Source organism: Juglans regia, chromosome 14, assembly GCF_001411555.2.
Source record: "Juglans regia cultivar Chandler chromosome 14, Walnut 2.0, whole genome shotgun sequence".
In the NCBI taxonomy this organism is placed as follows: domain Eukaryota; kingdom Viridiplantae; phylum Streptophyta; class Magnoliopsida; order Fagales; family Juglandaceae; genus Juglans; species Juglans regia.
This window is the reverse complement of record NC_049914.1, coordinates 20,157,938-20,179,101: the sequence shown is the minus strand read 5'-3', so window position 1 is coordinate 20,179,101 and position 21,164 is coordinate 20,157,938. Positions and strand designations below refer to the sequence as shown.

Genomic DNA, 21,164 nt, shown 5'->3' with positions numbered 1-21,164 from the left:
AAAGTAGTGCTGAATCTCACACGTACGGACACGACCCAAAAGATATGCTACAAAGTTAAAGTTTATTGTTTGTATTGGAGGTTGAAAAACATTGGTTTAAATGAACATTGCTTCAGCAGCAATCAAACTACCAAGGGAGGAATTTCAACAAGCTGTCCAACCTCCCCCAACGGTAAGGGACTACTTTGTCTTGATCAGCTGCACAATGCATGATATGCTTCATTAATAATTGCTTACAAATCTGCCTAGGGATTCATGTCATTTTTATAATTAATTAATTGCTTAATTAATTAATTAAAAAAAGGTTTAATCGAAAGGTTCACAAAGAAATTCATGTGTACTTACCCAATTACTAACTTAATTTCGAGGAAAAAAGTTTTGATCTCTAAATGACATGCACCAATATTATACCCGACAAAATAAAGAGAAATTATATTTATAATTATAAAATACGTAAGTACCGTGTACTCCTTTTATAAAAAGTGAGTAAATTATATTAGACTAACATGAAAATATTAATTTTTTAATAATAAATCATACTTTTAAAAAAAAAAAAAATACGTAACGCTTGCACAATACATGACTGTATTTAACATTACTACAAAATAAAATCTTAAAGGTTTCACATGTTTCATGTTTATATAATAGTAGTGGCATTAACATATCAATTGTAGGTTTTGATTGGACAACATAAAATTTAGACTTCTTGTGTCATCTTCGATCACATATATATATCTTTGTCGACACGTATTATGAATAGACATTAAAATTTTATCATCTTTAATTACATCCATTAACATAACACATGACTCTTATATCACTTCTCGACTCTCTTTAATTCAAGACGTACGTAATGCAACCGGATATTTGTATTTCCTCATGTATTTTCCGACAGAAAACTGACAAAGAAGGCACCTTGGCGATAACCCAAAACTAGTATTCATGTAAAATTAGAACCTTTTTTTCCCTCTTTTTTCTTAAAAAAGAAATTATTTCTCTTAATGATCACAAAGAAGTCATGATAAATTGCAAACCAAGGACGAAGATAAGAAGAAGAAGAAAACAAAAAAACCATAGAGGACTAGACTCTTTAGGGAGGCAAGAACTAACAGCAGATTACTGGCTTAAACGTCAACATTGCATCCTTGCACCAGCTGAAACTTCATCACCGGGCCAACGGGAAACCCATTATTCCGGTCACCGAATTTAATATACGCCGGACAGTTGACGTGCAAGTGATACCTGCCGGAGAACCACGTGCCCACCTTCCACTTGATAGTCCCATCAATCTTGATCTTGAAAAGCACCGAGCCAATGTTCTGGTCCTGCTGCAGAGCCTCCATTAATCTCGGCCATATCGGCACCGAGTTCCCATACAAGAAAGGCGACCACACCGAAACCTCCTTGTGACCCTGGTACGTCGGAGGAAGAAGCGTCTGGAGAGTGACCTGCTGGCTCCGGTAGGTGGCGTATATGTTGAGCTTCTGGTAGTAGATTCCGACCCGATCCATGCGGTTTCTGGAGGATACGGTTACCTGCATGCTGGTGGAGATGGTGAAGGGAGGGGAGGTGGAGACATTGAAGGCGTAGACGGTGGCGTCCTGGAGGATGAAGCGAGGCTTGGTGGGGTGGAGGATGGCCCAGACGAGGAAGATGACGAAGAGGACGAGGACAATGAAGACGATAATGCCGCAGAGTATACGGCGGTTGAGCTTGTAACGCTCATCGTGGTGGTGGCCGCGGTGGTGGTGGCCGCAGTGCTTGGCACTCATGTCCTCGAATGATGAGAGGCTTCCGGAGGAGGATAAGGAAGGGGGGGCACGGTAAACTACTCTAGCTGATAAGAAAGCAAGAAGATGATCCAACCTTTTGAGGGAATTTTAGCAAGAGATTTCACAGGGGAAATGGGCATTATATATAGAAGAAGAAAAGTGACAGTTTTTAGCAGACCATGCTCTGTACATGAATTTAGATGCATATAATTTATATAAAAATATATATAAGAGCACTCTAAAATGACTTTTGTATTATACAAAATATGTAAATTATTTGAAGAATTGCTCTAAAAAAAAGCTCTATCCGATTATGTAAAAGGAATTGTAAAATACAATTAACTACAGTTACCCGCTACATGTAGAGAATACTGTTCATCTTGTAAATTTTTTTTTTTATTGTTATTTTATTTACTCTCTCATTTTCTTTTACTTTAATTTTTATCATGTAAGCAAACTCTTTTTATTATTCATCGTTTAAAATACATATATTTCATTTTCTTCTAAGAAATATCTTGAAAATATTTTTAAACTAATTTTTTCATATTTTGATTTGATTTTTAATTTTTATTTGGCTTATATATTTTTGTTTTACGTGTATATGACTGAATTATTTTACATTGTATATATAAAAAAATTACAAATATAAAAAAAAATATATAGATATTGTAATTTATTGGTAGAAATGAAATATTTAAAAAAGAATATTTAAATAATCTAGAGAAAAAATAGATAAGTTGATGGATGACATATTGTAAAAGTCAATATGTAAAATAGAAAAAATGAGTTTTGATGATGTATTTTAAAGATAGGATAAAGAATCTATTGGGAGTCCTCTTATAAACTTAGTGGTTGGGTCATTATTGTCAAATCTGTCTTCTTTTTTTTTTTTTTTTTAAAAAGGAGCTTAGAGCTCAATCATTCACAAATCAATAATATACTGAGGGGGGCCCTCAATGTTTACAATATAATTTGAGATAAGTAAAGCATATTTGGCCAATTTATGTGCCACTTTGTTTGCCTTTCTTCTAACATGCCTAATTGACCACTCCAAAAGGTGTAATAGTAGAACTTGAGTATCCTTAATAATCATAGAGGAAGTGGACTCCTCTTGGTCCTTGGACAACAAGTCTCTAGTAACTTGTTGAGAATCTCCCTTAATTATCACCTGGACAAACCCAGTTGTATTCCCAGCTTGGTTGCTTCAAAAAGCCCATACGCCTCTGCTAGTAAAGGGTCAGGGAACAGTGGCCTATTCATCCTTAAGGCATCAATCATCAAGCCTCTATGATCTCTTACAACCACCCCAAGTCCAATTCTGCAGTTAGTCTTATCCACGACTGCATCCCAATTGATTTTGTAGGAGCTTAGTGGAGGAGGAGTCCATTTCTCTTTAATCTGTTCTACAGTTTGCAACCTTGTTCTCGAGTTCTTAAGGGCCTCCATTTCACCTAACTCACCATGAGCTTGTTTCAAACTACTCGAGGGATGACTAAATTCCTTTTGGAAAATAAACTTGTTTCTTCTCTGCCAGAGGAGTTTTGAGATCACAACAAACTCTTCAAGAATCTCCATATTAGCAGTTATGCACAAGTGGAACCATAATTCCTTGAATGACATGGGAGGAAATGACTTCTTTTGTGGGAACCTCGAGCATTGCCCCCATACATCTTGGGCTGCAGGACAGTCCCAAGTAATGTGGCAAACAAATTCTGCCTCCCTTAAGCATACAGGGCACAAGGGCTCTTCAACAATTTTCCTCCTACATAGGTTCAGGAGGGTGGGGAGCTCATTCCAGCAAGCTCTCCACATGAAGTTCTTTGTGACAAGAGTGACTTGGAGTTTCCAGATAGTATTTCACCCTTTTGAACTCCTCGAATTGTTTGAGGATTGAGCCTGAGATTGGTCCATCCACTCTTTGTGCAGGTGGTAGGCTCTTCTGACATAAAACTGACCCTTATCACCATGTCTCCAAATTAGTTTGTCATGAAGGTTAGATTGGCTTAGTGGGATCTGTTTTATCAAACTAGCTTTCTCTTCACTAAACGTGCCTTCAATAAGTGCCTAGTCCATGACCTTGTGACATGATCAATCAGGGAGTTGACAGTTGCTTGAGCATCCCCCCTTGCACTACACTTGTCACTCTGCCTGAATAAGTTTGAGGGAGCCACTTGTCCCCACAAATATGAACACTGCAACCGTTGCCTACTCTCCATACTGATCCATTGTCCACTAAGGATTTTGTTACCAACAAACTCCTCCAGATGTAAGAGGGTCTATAACCCGCTTTTGCTTCCCATAAAGAGGAATGAGGGAACTATTTTAGTTTCAAAACCCTTGATGTTAGAGATTGAGGCTGCTGAATGAGGCGCCAGACCTGTTTAGCCAGCATTGCAATATTGAAACTCACTATGTCTCTAAAGCCCATCCCTCCACATTTCTTCAATTTCCCCGTGGTGGACATTGATATCCAATGCACTTTTCTTTCCTGCTCATACTGACCCCACCAGAAATTATGCATGATGCTATTCATCTGGTTAATAAGGGAATGGGGTAGCTTAAATACCCCCATACAGTAGATAGATAAGGCATGTACCACTTCTTTCAGGACGGTTTCTTGACCAACTTGTGAGAGAGACTTAATCTTGAAATTGTTTACTCTCTTCTTCATTTTGTCAAAGATACTTCTGAATGACCCAACCCTTGATCTCCCAACCATGGCAGGAAGATCTAGATAAAGTTCATAGGATAAGGTGAATCTGATGTCTGCTATCTGGAGGATAAGTTCTTGGATGGCCTTAGAGGTGTTCTTGCTGAACTGGATGGATGTCTTGGCTTTGTTCAATCTCTGCCCCGAGGCATTTTCATACATAGTTAGTATGTGAATCATCCTTCTCCACTCAGCTTCATTGGCCTTGCAAAAAAGTAGACTGTCATCTACAAAGAACTGATGATTAATGAGTAATCTACCTCTAGCCATTGGGATGCCCAAGATGGAGCCTTTTGCCTCAGCTTGGTTCAACATGGTACTCAGAACTTCAACACATAGGATAAACAGGTAAGGGGATAGTGGGTCCTCCTGCCTAAGTCCTCTAGAGGGAGAGAATTGTTTCTTTGGAGACTCATTAATGAGGATTGAGTATGAAACCCATTCTATACACCTTATGATCAGAGCAATCCAATCTCTTGGAAAGCCCAACTTAAGCATCACAACCTTGAGAAAATCCCACTCTATACGATCATAAGCTTTACTCATGTCAAGCTTCAATGCCATATGTCCAACCTTCCCAACCAGCCTGATGTTCATTGAGTGTAAAGCCTCAAAGGCCACTATCATATTATCATAAATCAGTCTGCCGGGCACAAAAGCAAATTGTGTAGGGGATATAATTTCTGGTAAGATCTTCTTGAGTTTGTTTGCAATAGTTTTAGAAATGATCTTGTAGAGGACATTGCATAAGCTAATAGGTATATAATCAGTAACCGGTGTAGGGGACTTGACCTTGGGAATTAACACAATAAAAGTCCCATTGAGTTTCTCAAGTTTACCTCCAGAGTTTAGACCAAATAAGGCTGCTGCACAAACCTCATTTCCTATCGATTTCCAGTGGTGATGGTAAAAGGCTGGGGGAAATCCATTTGGACCTGAGGATGTGAGAGGGTTCATTTGAAAGATGGCTTCTTCCACTTCTTGTTCAGTAAAGCTCTTAGATAGCATAGAGCTCATTTCACTTGTGACTCTGGCCTCCAAGCTGCCCAAGCATTATGAGATTCCTGTAGGGCCAGATGAAGTAAAAAGGTCCTAAAAATAAATTTGAAATAAGTTAGCAATGTCCTCCTAAGAAGCAGCTACACGCCCACCCTCATCTTTGATACACGTTATGGAGTTTGTCTTCCTTCTTTGGTTGGCACAATGGTGGAAGAATTTTGTGTTCCTATCACCATCCTTGAGCCATAATTGTTTGGCCCTTTGTTTCCAGTTCATATCATCCTCCTCTAGCATTTTATCAATTTCAGCTTGGGTACTTTTGATTTCCTCTCCAAGGGACCTTGAGTTAGACTGTTGTAGTGCATCTAACTTCTTAAGATTTTGGTTAAGTTGTCTTTTAAACTTCCCAAAGGCCCTTCTGCTCCACTTAACTAGCCTCTGTTTACAAACCTCAAGGGAGCCCACTATCCTATCTAGTTTATTAGAAAAGGGTAAGGGCCTCCTCATGCCTCTTCCACCAGCCTCTTGCACTCCTCCCTCGAGGACCATTTGGCCTCATACCTGAAAATCCTGTGCCTCTTAAGGGTCATTGGGCACTTTGAGTCAATAGAAATTAGGATAGGTTTGTGATCAGAGGAAAGGACAGGCTCCACCTCTACTAAGTGTGCCTTCCAATATTCACACCATTGGGCATTTGCAAAGCCTCTATAAAGTCTTTTCTTTGTAAATTGTGCTCCCACCCTATTATTACTCCATGTGAATCTATCCCCCTTAAAGCCCAAATCACACAACCCACAATCATTCACAGCTGCACAAAACTCCTCCATCTGGTTGAGTTTCCTGTTAGCAGCTCCTTTATTCTCACTGTCTTGCATAGTTTCATTAAAGTCCCCAAAACATAGCCACACCATCTGGTTGGGTGGTTTCAGAGCCCTTAACAATCTCCACAAGTCCCTCATTTCTCTGGTATATGGAGATCCATAAAAGCCAGTTAGAACACAGGTTTGTTAGCTAAGCCCTCTTTAAGTTTTAGGGAAATGTGGCTCTGTGAGTAGGAATCCAATTCCACACTGACCTCATCCTTCCATAGGAAAGCCAAGCCGCCACTACTGCCCTTGTTGTCCACCACAAAGCTATTTTCAAAACCCACACAGTTTCTTACTTTCTCTACTCTCTCTCTTCCACATTTTGTTTCAATGAGGAAGATGAGGGATGGGCACTTAGACTTCACTAGTTTGTGAAGTTCACGAATTGTCCGGGGGTTCCCATGCCCCCGATAGTTCCAACTGAGACAAATCATGGCTGTTGGTGGTGCTGCCTAGTAGCCACCACCAATTCTTCACAGTGCACCACTTCCTGAGCACCATTTCCTTTCAGTTTCTTATTGATCTGACTCTTAGACTCAAGAGGAGAACTAGGTTCAAGCTGTCTTCAGTTACCACATGATATCGGCACTTCTGGACAAACTTGAGGGAAGAGAGAGAAGGACTTGTCGTGTGCTCTCCTCATCCATTTTGCTTTATGGTGTGTCTCAGCTAACTCCTTTATCTGCTGGTCCAAAAAATTATCTAGAGAAGACATTTGACTCTTCAAACAGCCACCTAAAGAGGAGGGGACCACTTCTGTATTGTTTCCTATTTTGGCTTCCACCCTACCATCTTTACTACAATTCTCCCAATTTGGAAATGCCTCTTCCCTTTGGCCCCTCGAGGACTGAGCCTGCTTTTTCAGGTCCAATTCTTCAGGATTAGCAGCTTTACTATGATTCCCAAAAGCCCGCTGACATTTTGCCTGCAGCCCAACCTTTGGGTCTAGCTGCCTCGAATCGCTCCTGATTTCCTGGTTGTCCTTGTTTGTCTCCATACCTGAGCTGCTGCTCGGTTGATAATGGGGGGGAGTCTGGAACGAGTTGCCACCATAGTGTTTAAACTTGGGACCACTCATCTTCGCAGGTGAGGCCCTTAACCAAGGTCCAAACTGGTTGTTAGCTTTCAGCTTTTTATACTGAGAAGAACCATAATAGTAGGATGAGTGTGTTATAGAACCACAATCAAAGCAGAAGGATGGTAATCTTTCATACTTAAAAGGGATCCAACGCTACACCTTATTGACTGTTAAAAATCTTCCTCTTATAAGAGGTTTTGTAATGGTGACTACCACTCTAGCTCTCAGGACACTTCCCCAGCCACACCCGTCCTCGTCTATCTCCATTTCGACCACCTTTCCCATTCCTGAAAATAGCATACCACCGATCTCTTTGGTCATGCTGGCCATTGGCATGTTGTGTGCCTGAACCCAGAAGAGCTTCTTAGTGAAAGCAATGTCCTTTAATGGGACTTGACCATCGATCTCCTGTAGGCAAACCAGAGCTCTATCAAAAGACCATGGTCTTCCTGCCAAGACCACCCTAGCTTTGTCACGTTCGTGCTGGAACTCCACCAAGACCTTGTTGGCCCCACTTCCTTGAACTGTAACCACCCTTTAGGTCTCCATACCTTGGACATGGTATCCCTGAAGGCCTGTATGTTCACCACCCTATTTGCATTGATCAACATCAGAAGGCACCTCTTTCCCTTTTCGACTAGTTGTTCTAACACCCCACTCTCCACTCTCACCGTGTCAGTCTCCTGCTCTGAGAGAGTAAGGCCCTCCCATTGCTTGTGAAGGTTATCTTCCATGTCTTCAGCACTCTACAGACCATGTCCTAAAACTCCTCTTTGTAGAAAGCAAAGACTCACCTCACCTCACCGAGAGAGGATCCCAAATTTGTCGTTTATACATTGTGTGTATATATTTTCAATGTACATATAAGAAAGGTGAGTTATGTGTATATATAAGTGCATGTAAAAAAAAAAATCTCTTAAACTTTTTATCCGAATGTAGAGATTTAAAAGTGTCAAAGAGAGAATATGCAAAGTAATATTTGTAGAATTCACTCTGTGTTTATTCCTGACATTTGAGCATCTTAAAACTTGAACATATATATCTTGATATATCGGAGGATTATCAATATCATGGGTTTTGGTCGAATCATAATAGAGTAATGCTACATAGTTATGGAGTGCGCAAGTATCGTACAATCGCTTTGAAAAAGAGTGAGATCTACTATTAAAAAATTAATTTTTTTTTTTTTTTTTTTTTCACGTAGGTCCTGTATTTATTCATTTTTTTCAAAATGATTGCGTGACAGTTACACATTTACGATTGCAAGTTTTATTTCTCATCATGACATGAGTGTTTTCTTGTTCTTAATTTATGAAACGGTAAAAACTTGGACTTTGGGTTAAAGGAGAAATGGTATATAAGTTTTAAATGTACAAATTTCGTACAAATTCTTTATAATAATAAAAAAAAAGGACTATATAAAAAAAATTTAAAAATCTCACTTTTTATTTTTATTTTTATGAGACTCATATTCTTATAAAAAAATTTGAAAAATTATGCAGAGATATATGATACAGTACTAGTACTGGGTAAGTGGTGGGAAATGGGGCACATGGGTTTCGATCGTATGGTGTGACGTTATCTTGAGGTAAAAGGCGCGCGTGGGTATGATGTCATCAAGAACCGATAAGGGCCACGATATTAATGGCACATGGATTACAAAATCATTTCTCAAATAATATATATCGCGGTCCGATAACGGCAAAATACATGATTGGGATGAAAAAATAAATATATAAAATCAATAACAAAGTAGAAAATGTTAATGATTGTGATTACAATTGAATGCATCCCAATAATAAAATGAGACGTTACTACGTACTACTTCATGATCAACCCAAAAATATTATTTGTATGAACAGATCGAAGCTAGCAAATACCGCATGATGTTAACAGAAGTACCTAATTGCTGGAGGAGGAGGAGGAGGACTCCTTTCTCCTTCTCCCTCTCATTTCCTCTTTTTTCCATCATTCGTTAGAATATAATTATTTAAATAATTATATTTATATCTTTCTATCAGTTTAAATTAGACAATTAAGCATTACTGATTTAATAGGCATAATATCATAATATATATATAATTACTTCGAATTAATGTAGATCCACATGATTTCATCCTAAAGTATTAATGCATCATTATATATATATATATATATATATATATATATATATATTTATATGAGCTTTACTATTTATCATCTATACAAACCATACATATATATCCGCACTACACTTATTTTTATTTTTTTATTTTATTTTTCTTAAATTAATTAATTTCTTCTACTTTTCAACTATATATTGCACATTTAGTAAAAGAAAAAAAAAAGAAAAAAATAAAAATGTGTGCATGGTGCATGTACTACGTTCTGTGGTCATGTAAAGATGATGAGAATAACTTTTCTATACATATATATATATATATATATATATATATATATATATTATACATTCATTGTGCTGGGTTTGTGAGTAGAATTAGTTATATATATATAGTTGCATTTCATGTACACAAATTATGTAAATGCTACGTCTAAACTACGATTTTGGAGTACTCCGACAGGGCATGCAGCAGTAGTACTAGTGTGTGTGTATATATATATATATATAATATCGTGTATATAGTGTGATGAAGATAGTAAGTTTTAATTACCTGTAAAAAAATTATAAAACAAAGTTATCTATAAGTTGATTAGATTTAATACTGTAATATATTATTACTCACATTTAGTACTCATGTCATATACTGTACTTCACAAGACGAATCCTGCTTAATTAAAAGTGCTAACCCAAATGGTACTGTCTCTCTCTTCTCAAGGGGATCGATCGATCGATCTTATCAACAAGAATAGTGAGTCTAGACTGCCATCATTATGCATGGCTGTGTCGTCAACGTCAACATCGACAATAATGGAAGCATGATTTTCATCTCGAACGAACGCAACGTGTGGTAGTTTTCTGGTACTAACGCCAAGAAGGCTGACGAACAGATTGACGTGGTCTTAAGACATGCATGTCAATCACTCTACAATTGACGCTCATGCGAACAGTCCATATATCGGTCGATCGGTCTGAGAGACTTGAACGAACTGAGATCATGATCTACATGATTAATTCGTGTCGCACATGACAACATACACGCATGAGGAGCTATATACCCACCTGATCTGGTCGATCATGTAGTTAATTAAAAGACGTTTGATGCAGATTGCGGTGCCTGATGTTCAGGATGATTAGCAACGTCAAACCTACGATAATGGTGGTTGAGTTCAGTGGTTAATAATTCTTATTGGTAGGTAAAGGGTCTGAAAACCAGTGCCAACCACTGCAGGTGATCCCATTTTTTTGCCTTTCTTTCTAAGGAGGAATGATCATCGATGTAGACCATATTATTGTTTTGTTTTGGAAGTCGAATTGATATTTTATCGTCTTTGTAAATCAGTAGGCCTTGTCTGCTTCTTTCTGATTTGGCACCATCAAATTGGCTTATCACCTAACTTTGTAACTATCTTGCAAGCATCTCCATGATCGATCTCTCTCTCTCTCTCTCAACTGATAAAGGCTTTCTTTTGTTTGCTAAATAATACATATATGAGTTTTATATATAAGGGAAATGCCCATGCATGCATCTTATCAAAGAAATATAAAATCTAGGTTAGTAATTGGAAGATTAGGCTTAAGTTAAAAAAGAAGAAGAAGAGATAGTTATAATTACCATATATATATATATATATATATATCAAGTATGAAGTATATATGAAGTTTAATTAATTCTAGTAGATTCTTTGTTTATCACTGCAGCTTCTTTTAATTAGCTATATATTAATTATGACAAATAATTAAGGTAGTTAATAGCTCAACTCCTTAATTAAAGGTTGCTTTCATATTGTGCATATATATGTTATCATGATTCAACTGATTAATCATTTACAAGAAGAGATTAATTATAAGATCAAGCGTCGTTCCACTGCAAATTAGAGTATTACGATATATATATATATATGAATGTCGACGTTTCTACTTTTGTATTCTCCATTCTAAATTTATAGTAATAATTGTTGATATGAAATTTTAAATAACTTCACACGCACGTTAGCCACTTAAATAACAATTACCATATAAAATGTTTCTCATATAACAAGTTTGATTGAGAATGTGAAATCACCAATTGTTCCAAAAATTTAAGTTGATAGCTAGGAAGAGGTAGATTTTATTATTTATTTTTTATCTTAACACTCTCCCTCACGTATGGCCAAACTTTCCCTCAATGAGTGATCCAACATGTAGAATATTTAATTAAATGTGATAGTGTAGAGCCAAGGTTCGAACTCATAACCTCTGTTCTGATACTATGTGCAATCACCAATTGTTCTAAAAACTTAAGTTGAAAGAAAGATGTAGATTTTGTTATTTATTTTTTTATCTTAACAGAGAATGATACTATCAAAGATAAAAAAAAATATCTATTAATTTTAGCAAGTTAGAAAATGCTTTTAGGAGAATTATATATATATATATATATATATATATATATATTTATATTTATATGGTTTGTTGGGTGATGAGCAGCCGTCCCCACCTTGGTTACAACAAATTTGAATCCTAGTTCGATCCCTTTTCCATGCTACTTGCTTTCTTTATCATCATGATTTTGGTTTCTGTTTGAAAGTCGAGAATAAGGCTTTCTTTTGCCATATATCCAAGCTAAGGATATACCAGATCATCCTACTGCATGCAGGCTGCTTTTTAACGCTACTACTTCTATATATATATTAATGCAAATTAATAAGACTGTTTCTTTTTCCATTCTTTTTAAATTTAGTAAGAATGCAATTAGTTTGATTATCAATTATCAATTGTTTCAATTTTAATTTATTGAAGTTTTAAAAACATTTTTGTTATGATCATTTTCCGCCCATGATCTTATCTTAATTAATTACTAAATATATATGAATAAGAACTACTCATATAACTTCTTATTTATGATTTCTATGAAATTATCTTTAATTTTACAATTAATGAAAAAGAAAATGAAAAACATGTTTGTTTTTCGAACTGAATCTTAAAATCCTTTTGCATTGTAAAGCCATAACAAGACCATGATCTTCTTTTAACGTTCATTAAAATAACTTATAAGATAGATTCTCTTTAATTTTGACTTTTCTTTTTGAAAGCAATACATGATGCAGATGGAGATGGAGATCATCAGAAAGAGGACAGAATGCAAAAGTAGATAGAATAAAGGAGACCATAAAAGGATTGCAAGCAATGATCAATCACTTCAATGGTGGGAGATTCTTAAGGTACGTAGAGATATATCAATCCCAAACGAAAAGAAGAAAGAGGAAATGACCAAAAGAAGGTAAAGAATCCTTCCTAATTTAGATGATGAAAAACTCAAAAGAACAAACCAAAAACATTAATTAATCATCATCCTTTGAGAGAGTAACTTCAAACACATCATGCAGATCAGCTCCTAGATAGGCTAGAATTAATATTGAAGACAAGAGTAGTGAGATATCAATGGTAGTACAGTACTACTCGATCAGACGTACTTAAAACCAACTTTTTAATTTAATTCCCATTTTTTATTGAGTCTTAAAATATCTCTGGATCAGTGTTTTGTGGAATGACACGAGGAAATTGCAAAAGCAGACCATGAACTTTTTTTTTTTTTTTTTTTGGCGTTGTTATACACTGAAAGGAATCTTGCATGTGATTTTTTTTCTGGACACATTGGCCTAACATTCAAAACTTGGTTGTATTGAATCTGTTGTCTCAGTACTCTATATATAAATGGGCACCAGCTTTATCCTTTTGAGAAAGAGAATGGATAAGCTTGAATACCAACTTCAGGTCTCAGTACTCTCAATCTCTCTCTCTTTATTTTTATTTATTTAGTTAAAAAAAAAAAAAAATCTTCTCATCGTTCACATGACCATTTGAATGGGATTTCTTTAATAAATATCTATAGTCATAACCAATTTCTTTCAAATTATCCTTGGTCACCTCGGAATTGAATAATCCAGACCCTTAATTGAAAAAACAATAACGAAAGAAAAATCCCCATAGATTGAATTTTAGACGGCCGAGACTTATGTTCTGAACACGTCAAAACGGGGTAGGCTTCAAAGGGAAACCAAGGCAGAGAGAGGGGAAGTTATATACTAGTGATAGATAGAGCAGTTTCAGACTGAGTGCATATGCGCCAGAGACAAATCTCCTGTTTGTTGATAAATAACGGCTACATCTGGATTTTGTGGTGTTTCATGGACATCATCGAGAAGAAGCTACAAAATCTAATCGGCCTGGATGTTGTGTGAGTAACACAACCCAACCCGATATGGCAACTATAGTGATGGGAAAAGTAAGCCCCGAACCGTTAACTGATCGTATATATGTATTATTTGGGTGTTATATAGGAAAAGTAGGCACGTTTGCCGGGAAATAGAGGCGGGTAGAGGGAGAGGAAATCGTCGCTGCGTGAGGGAGGGGGGAGAGGAATCGCTGCTGATGAGTGTGGAATGGAATTTCCAGCATGCGGGTGTAGAAAGGAGTTTCCTGCAACTCCTACATGGCAAATCTTCATTGGTGGAGGTAAAAATCGGAAGGGCACCCGACCGGCCTGGAGCTTCTCCCTAAAACTTAACACATTAAAATGAATGAAAAATTGAATACGCTTAACAGTCAAATTTGAACGGACGGCGAAGGTACGAAAAATAGACGATTGTGGATGAAAACTACTCAAGCCAATGCCAAGAAGCAGCAAAACACGTACAATCTCTTGTGTGGTCTTCTGGCAGCTTGGGAGAAGAAGAGGGAAAAACCATGTGAACAAAAAAAGAAAATAAAAGAAAAGGTTCAAATATTTCCCTTCATCCTCCCATTAATTAAAAAAAAAATGGTGAAGAGAAAATACAAATCCCTTCTCCATCCAGAACCTACTTCCATTGACACTATGAAAGCATACCATAAAATAAGAAGTTTTCATCAGGCACACAGACCAGATAACACAAACTACGTACAGGACTTGTGTTATCAGAGTGTGTAACAAATTAAACTCTTGATAAATTATATATAAACAGATCTGATGGCTCATGGCATTATAGTTGAGCACTAAATTTAGAAAATATCAAGGAAAAGTCTTATGAACATATCAAATATATGTTGCTCATCGCTAACAAGCAGACATACCAAGGTGCGGTAAAATCCAGCTCTATTGTGCTCTTTTATCCAAGAAAGTGTGATGCAGTTGATTATATTACCTATATGGTACCTAAAATATAGAACTCAACACAGATGTAGAAATAAAGACCTCAAAGATTTGGGCTTCGCATAGGCTAATTAATTCAGATGCAACAAAAAAAAAAAAAAATTCTGGCACAAGAACATTCAGATCATGCCCATACAAAATAATGTTGAATTTCTTAACAAACGAAATTATATATATATATATATATATATATATTATATATATATAGGATTGTAGGGGTCTAAGGTAAGGGAGGTGTCCTTGTGTTGTGTGGCTTAGGGCAGAATGCTTCATTGAGTTGGTGAAGACTTGCAAGAGGAAATAAGGTTTTGTAACATTGGGGTTAGGTGCGGTAGCTTACTGGCTGAGGTTAAGGAGAACAACTTGAAGAGCACAATGAAGTAAATAGATCAGAATTCAAAGAAAAGTTCAGTAGAAGCAGATATGCTGGAGCAGATGTCAAAAGCTACTGAACTAAAGGAAGTAATAATGATGCAAAAATAATCTCAAATTAAACTTTGGCAAGAGAAACATGCAGCAACAGGGTGGCAATATCCCCATATCTCCCCTCAAACACTTTGGCAAGAGAAACAATTTCTCCCCTATGATTAGCTTTTCCCGGGAAATTTCCAAAGTAACAGTTTCAACAAAATCTTTCAATTTCTTCTTTTACTATGTTCAACTTTATGTAATCCTCTATCCGTAGAGTACATTGAATGTAGATAAATAGTTATAATAGAGTTTCTATTATTCGTATTAACAGCTACTCTAGTAGGAATGTTGCTATGCGGTGCAAACTATTTAATAACTATCTTTGTAGCTCCAGAATGTTTCAGTTTATGCTCCTACCTATTATTTGGATATACCACGAAACCTGGAGGCCAACATCTCCATTCACATGCCATCTATATTACTCACCATCGATTGTCCTATAATAAAAACTAAGAGAAATGGTCGTGACATATTGACAAACATGTCTGGGGCACGTAGAAGAACACCGACATGGTAGTACATGGAATAAGTAGAATCTTTCCGAAAGAATCAAGTACAAGAATACATCCAGAGTTAAAAAACTGTAAACAAAATACAAGGCAAACAGAAGCGAAAATGCTTATAATATTAGATTACATACCGAACATAAAATTTATACCAATGGATCCACTAGACTACAACCAATAAGCAAATGTTACGGAGTACAACAGTTCACGCCATGAACTGTTGTAGGATCGAACTGTTATCTTTATTAAAAATACTCCAACAAGCAAATAACTCTACTTAATTTTGGGGCATCACCCAGCAATACTAGACAGAAGATAGAGGCCTATATTGTACTAACCACTTCATAGTGCAGTATAAGATGATCAGTTGTTTTATTGCTCTTCTTGCACGTGCAACATCAGTCCATCATCAAGATTCTCCCGCTTGAGTTATCTATAGAAAGAATCTTCCCTAGTGCAGCTGTCCATACAATAAAGCCACCTGTGATGCACCACATTACACATAAAAGGAACCATTTGCCAAACTTTGACGGCGTATGGACCTACATTATGACTTCTCCAACAAGCCAATAACTTGCTTTTACAAGGAAGACAAGTACCGATGGGCTGCAATTCTTGATAAAAAGTTATGACCTCAAACTTCACTATTTTACAGAATCCACAGGATCTTATCCTCATCACCACTTCCCATCCTAATTGAGTACAGGAGGTTAAAGAACGACTTCCTAATATTGCGCCAATCAATTAAAAGTGATATCACAATATCGGATGTAGTTAGAAAGCCACAAACAAACTGTAGCTGAGGCCATTAGTCCACTGAGGCAAATGTCTGAGGTTTTCTTAGTTCGTCCAGTCGAATGATCCATAATGACCTTTAGTTAGAAGGGATCCTACCTTAACTCTGGGCAATAAAATATTAGCAAAAGTGAAATAACAAAACTTATGGTTGTCAAAGTGTTACTATTGCAATGTAGATAACTTTTGAAAAGGCATATCAGGGGCTAGGACAAAACTACCATGGGGTTGCTATTCCTCTTCCTAAAACATCACAGAACCAAACTGCTTTAGGTATTCAAATTATCAACCACCATCCTCCGTCCAAAAGTTATAGACCAGAATACTCATTAAAAAAGAGATTATACGCAAGAGTGGAAGAAAACAAATAACTTCAGTGATGGATAACAAAATATTTCGGGAGTATAAATAAAAACCAATTAAGAAAGCTGCTTCCCCATTATTAATCAACCACAAGTATGTTCTCTTAATGCGCCAAAACCAGCAAAGAACAGCCTTAACAATAAGGTAAAATGTTGAAATCAAGGCAAGTTTCAGCCTGTACTGACAATTGTGCTAAAAGTAAGTATTGGACAAACAATGGCAGAACTAAAAGAAGCAAGTGTGAAATCACCACTTATCCCAAAAATTTAACCCTGAGGAATAGCTCAATTGGTCCGGCCTTGGGTTTGCTCCCCAATGGTCACCAGTTCAAGTCCCCTTAGGGCCACTGGAGGTTTACCTGGTCGTTAACTTCAGGGTCTTGTGGGATTAGTCGAGATGCGCACAAGCTGGCCCGGACACCCTCGGTTATAAAAAAAAAAACTAAAAGAAGTAAGGTCCATATAAAAATATAAAATATATTCAAAACACAATACATCCTGGATTAGCTAAGCTAATACAGCTATCTGGGAAAAAAGCCACTGGCAAGCAAAAACCTTTTTTTTTTTTTTGGCAAACAAAAACTTGTTTCATTCATTCCTATGATCTCTTGATTTCTCTCGTTTTTACTCCTTTTACCATTAAAAATATATTTTTAACTCCCAAATTTCAAATCAAAAGCGTAACAAGAACCAAAATTTTTTGAACAAAATAAAAAAATCCCAAAGATTACAAACACTAAAACCTATACAATTCGAGCCCGCAAAGCGATACTGCCATTAAGCAACACAGATCGCAATTGCAGAAACTGCAAAGTCGATAATCATTCTAAATAACCAACATAAGAAACAAAGAAATAATTCAACTTTAGATGTGAACTACTACTAATTCCTCATATTTAAACAAATTCCTCTTCGAATACGGAAATAGTTGGAATTTTATCAAACTAAAGTTGCAGTGATGAACAACCAATTTACTCACAGACCAACCCTGCAGTCCCTCGCTCCACCCACAAGCATCCCTGACCCGCTGCTATTGGAGGAGAGACCGACCGCCAAGCCTTCGCACAAGACTCTAATCGACCGATTCCTTGGCCTCCACGCGCCGGCTCGGAACTGAACCCACGCCTTAACCAGCACATTGAAGCTCACGGTGCCACGTGCTCTGTCCCCGTTGATGTCATTCACAACCCACCTGTCAACGTATGTATCAGCCGCAGAGAAGGACACGTCCAGAACCGTCTGGTTCCGCTTCCCAAGCTTGAACGGCGGCATTCGCGTGTTGGATATGAACTCCTTTTTGTAGAAGAGGGAAGAAAGAACTTCTTCGTAAGAAATGGAAAGCTTCTTGTTGGGATTGTAGACAGAGAACCTGACGTTCCAGTTGCCCGTGAGTGAGGAGGAGGCGGACGAGAAATTGGACAGTGAGAGAGAGTCGACACGGAAGTCAGGGAGGCGGGGGCGGAGTACAAGCCAGAGGACGAGTATGGCGACGCCAACGAGGAAGAAGACGAGGATCATGGCGGCGAGGAACCGGCGAACGAAGTTGCGTGAGGACGACGCAGGGTAAGGGTAGGGGTAGGGTTGGTTGTTGTAGTAATAAGGGGGTGCTTGATGTGGTGGCGGCGCGACATAAGGGTAGGCGACACCAGCTTGGGGCGGACGGCAGTCGTTGGGGACTGGGTATCCCGTTACGGGTCGAGAAGGGTCTTGCATAACGCGCAGAGAGAGAGAGAGAGAGAGAGAGAGAGCGCGCAACTGTCAAGCAAATGAACTGTTTGGAGCAGGAAAGGGCAAAAGAAGGAGATGGATACACCGATACAACTTTCTACCAACCAATCTATAAGAATGGCAACCATTTATTGAGCTGTCAAGCAGGCTAGGGCTGAGAAAAAATTCGACAATTTGACTTCGAATTTGATTTTATTCTGGATCCGCTCTGACTCCGACAAGACAGAGTCAGAGTCGGAGTTTTTTCCTTATTAGAAGTCGGAGTCGGAGTCGGAGTCGGAGTCGGAGTCGAAGTCATTGAAGAACCGACTCCGACTCTGCTCCGATCCGCCTCTGACAATCCGCCTCTGCCTCCGACTTGGTCCTCCGACTCCGCCTCCGATTTTATACATATTTTATAAAAATATATGTATTTTTCTATATATTAATCATTTAAATTTTATACAACTATATCTTATATAATTAGGTAAACTCAATAATATACTAGTTAAATAATATATTTATACTATATTATATAGACTAAATTGACTAACAAATAATAATAGTTTAGTATATGACTATATGTAAATATCATACTATTACAAATTTACAATATTACTACCATGTTACATGTAAGTTGTAACACTAAATTACTAATGTATAAATATAATAACATGTAATACTAATGTATGTATAATATACTATAAACACTAAGATGCATAATAACATCAACATGTAATACTAATGGATAAACACTAATCCATAAATTTAGAATAACATATAATACTAATATATAATAACTAAAGTATTATTCATATAAATTTTATATAACAATATCTTGTATTAATTATATTTTTTTACTTAATAAATTCTCAACATATTCATTTTGATAAATATATTAGTAATACTAATATACATTAGTATATTAATTAGATTTATGGTCTAACACTAATACTATTAGTAATCCACTTTAACTAATACTAATATTTATACTAATACTATTATAGATTATAGTTATAATTTATAGTATTATACCTATACTAAATCACTGATTCACTATAACTTATTCTAATATAGTTATGTTAAATCATTATAACTAAAACAAATGTAGTTATACTAATCATTATAACTATATATAGTATTAATATCACTATTAGTATAATATATAGTATTAATAATAACTAATACTAATATAACTATTAGTATAACTAATATCACTACTAGTATAACTAATACTAATACTAATATACTAATACTATTAGTGTATTACTAATATTTATATATATATATATTAATATATATATCAAGTATAAGAGATTAGAGATTTAATATATATAATATTAAATCACTAACATACTAATAGGATGATACTATAGTATTAGTAATTATACTATAAGATATAGTAATAGACTAATAGTATAATATATTAATACTATATTATATATAAAATAGTAATACTATTTTTTGAATCTTCATTTCATATACGGTGCCTTTTTTTTAATATTCATATATAATAATATATATCATATATATATATATATAATATAATTAAAAATAGATTCATAGTAATTATAATAGTATACTATAGTAACTATACGGAGCTTTTTTTTAATCTTCATTTCGTATACGGTGCCTTTGTTTATTATAATGATTAGTTGGATGTGGATATGGAATCATGGACGATGGAAGTACATGTAAAAATAAGACTTTCTTTTTATTTTTTGAATGTATGTTAGTATATTACTTGTTTTATTTAGTTATATTTTTTATTATAATCAAAAGTTTAACAAGTTTGGATTGTAATTTTGAGAAAATCGAAATTTGAAAACCCACAAAATTTTTTTTTTTTAAAAGTGGGTCAAATATGAAGTTAAAAAAAATAAAAATAAAAAAGTCAAAAAATCCAACTCCGATCCGACAAGTCAGAGTCGGATCGGAGTCAGATTCTCTACATGTCGGAGTCGGAGTCGGAGTCAGAGGTTGGGCTCTTCGACTCCAAAACTGTCGGTGCTCAGCCCTAAGTAGGGCTGTACAAGGAACCGAAGAACCGAGCTAGATTGCTTTAGGCAGGCTGTCGGAGCTCAGAATCAGCCAAAATCGGTGGAGAATTGGTCGGCATGCAGCAGAAAATAGAAAAAATTAATATCGGCAGGGTCGGCGCTGGTTTGAACCTGGTTCAAACTGCTGAACAAGCTGATTAAAGAAATTATATTTTTTTATATATTCAACGGCGTCTTTTTAAGCCTGTGGTTGTGTTTTAAACACAACTGAAACGATGTCGTTTGGTATTAAACCAAACGGCGTCGTTTTATTCATAACGTATTAAAAAAAATTGAGTAGAACGACAGCGTCGTTTTGAAATTAGGTCATCTTCTTCCTCAAGCTTCTTCTTCCTAGTTCCCCGATCTCATTTCTCATCCTCTCTCTCTCTCTCTCTCTCTCTCCCCTCTGTAACACTCTCTCTCTACTCTCCTAGACGAAGCTCGCCGATGAACCGACCGTGAACCACCAGAGAACTATCGGTCTCGAGACAGCCGGTGTTTCTCCTCCCCATTGATCAGTTTAGGCCGGTTTCCTACCAGAAAAATGAAGCATCGGTCGGCGTCGATTGTCGGTTTTGTCCCAAA

At 36.5% G+C, this 21,164-nt stretch overlaps 2 protein-coding genes across 2 annotated transcripts; both read right to left on the bottom strand.

The window, feature by feature from the left end:
- Positions 1 to 851: 851 nt before the first annotated feature.
- LOC109011582 (NDR1/HIN1-like protein 1) lies at positions 852 to 1,904 on the bottom strand. The gene has a single exon (XM_018992846.2). The coding sequence runs from the start codon at positions 1,770 to 1,772 to the stop codon at positions 1,125 to 1,127; it is 648 nt and encodes a 215-aa protein (XP_018848391.1). The 5' UTR covers positions 1,773 to 1,904; the 3' UTR covers positions 852 to 1,124.
- A 15,604-nt stretch (positions 1,905 to 17,508) lies between these two features.
- Positions 17,509 to 18,651, bottom strand: LOC109019244 (uncharacterized protein At1g08160-like). The gene has a single exon (XM_019001504.2). The coding sequence runs from the start codon at positions 18,541 to 18,543 to the stop codon at positions 17,806 to 17,808; it is 738 nt and encodes a 245-aa protein (XP_018857049.1). The 5' UTR covers positions 18,544 to 18,651; the 3' UTR covers positions 17,509 to 17,805.
- Between the last annotated feature and the right edge of the window lie 2,513 nt (positions 18,652 to 21,164).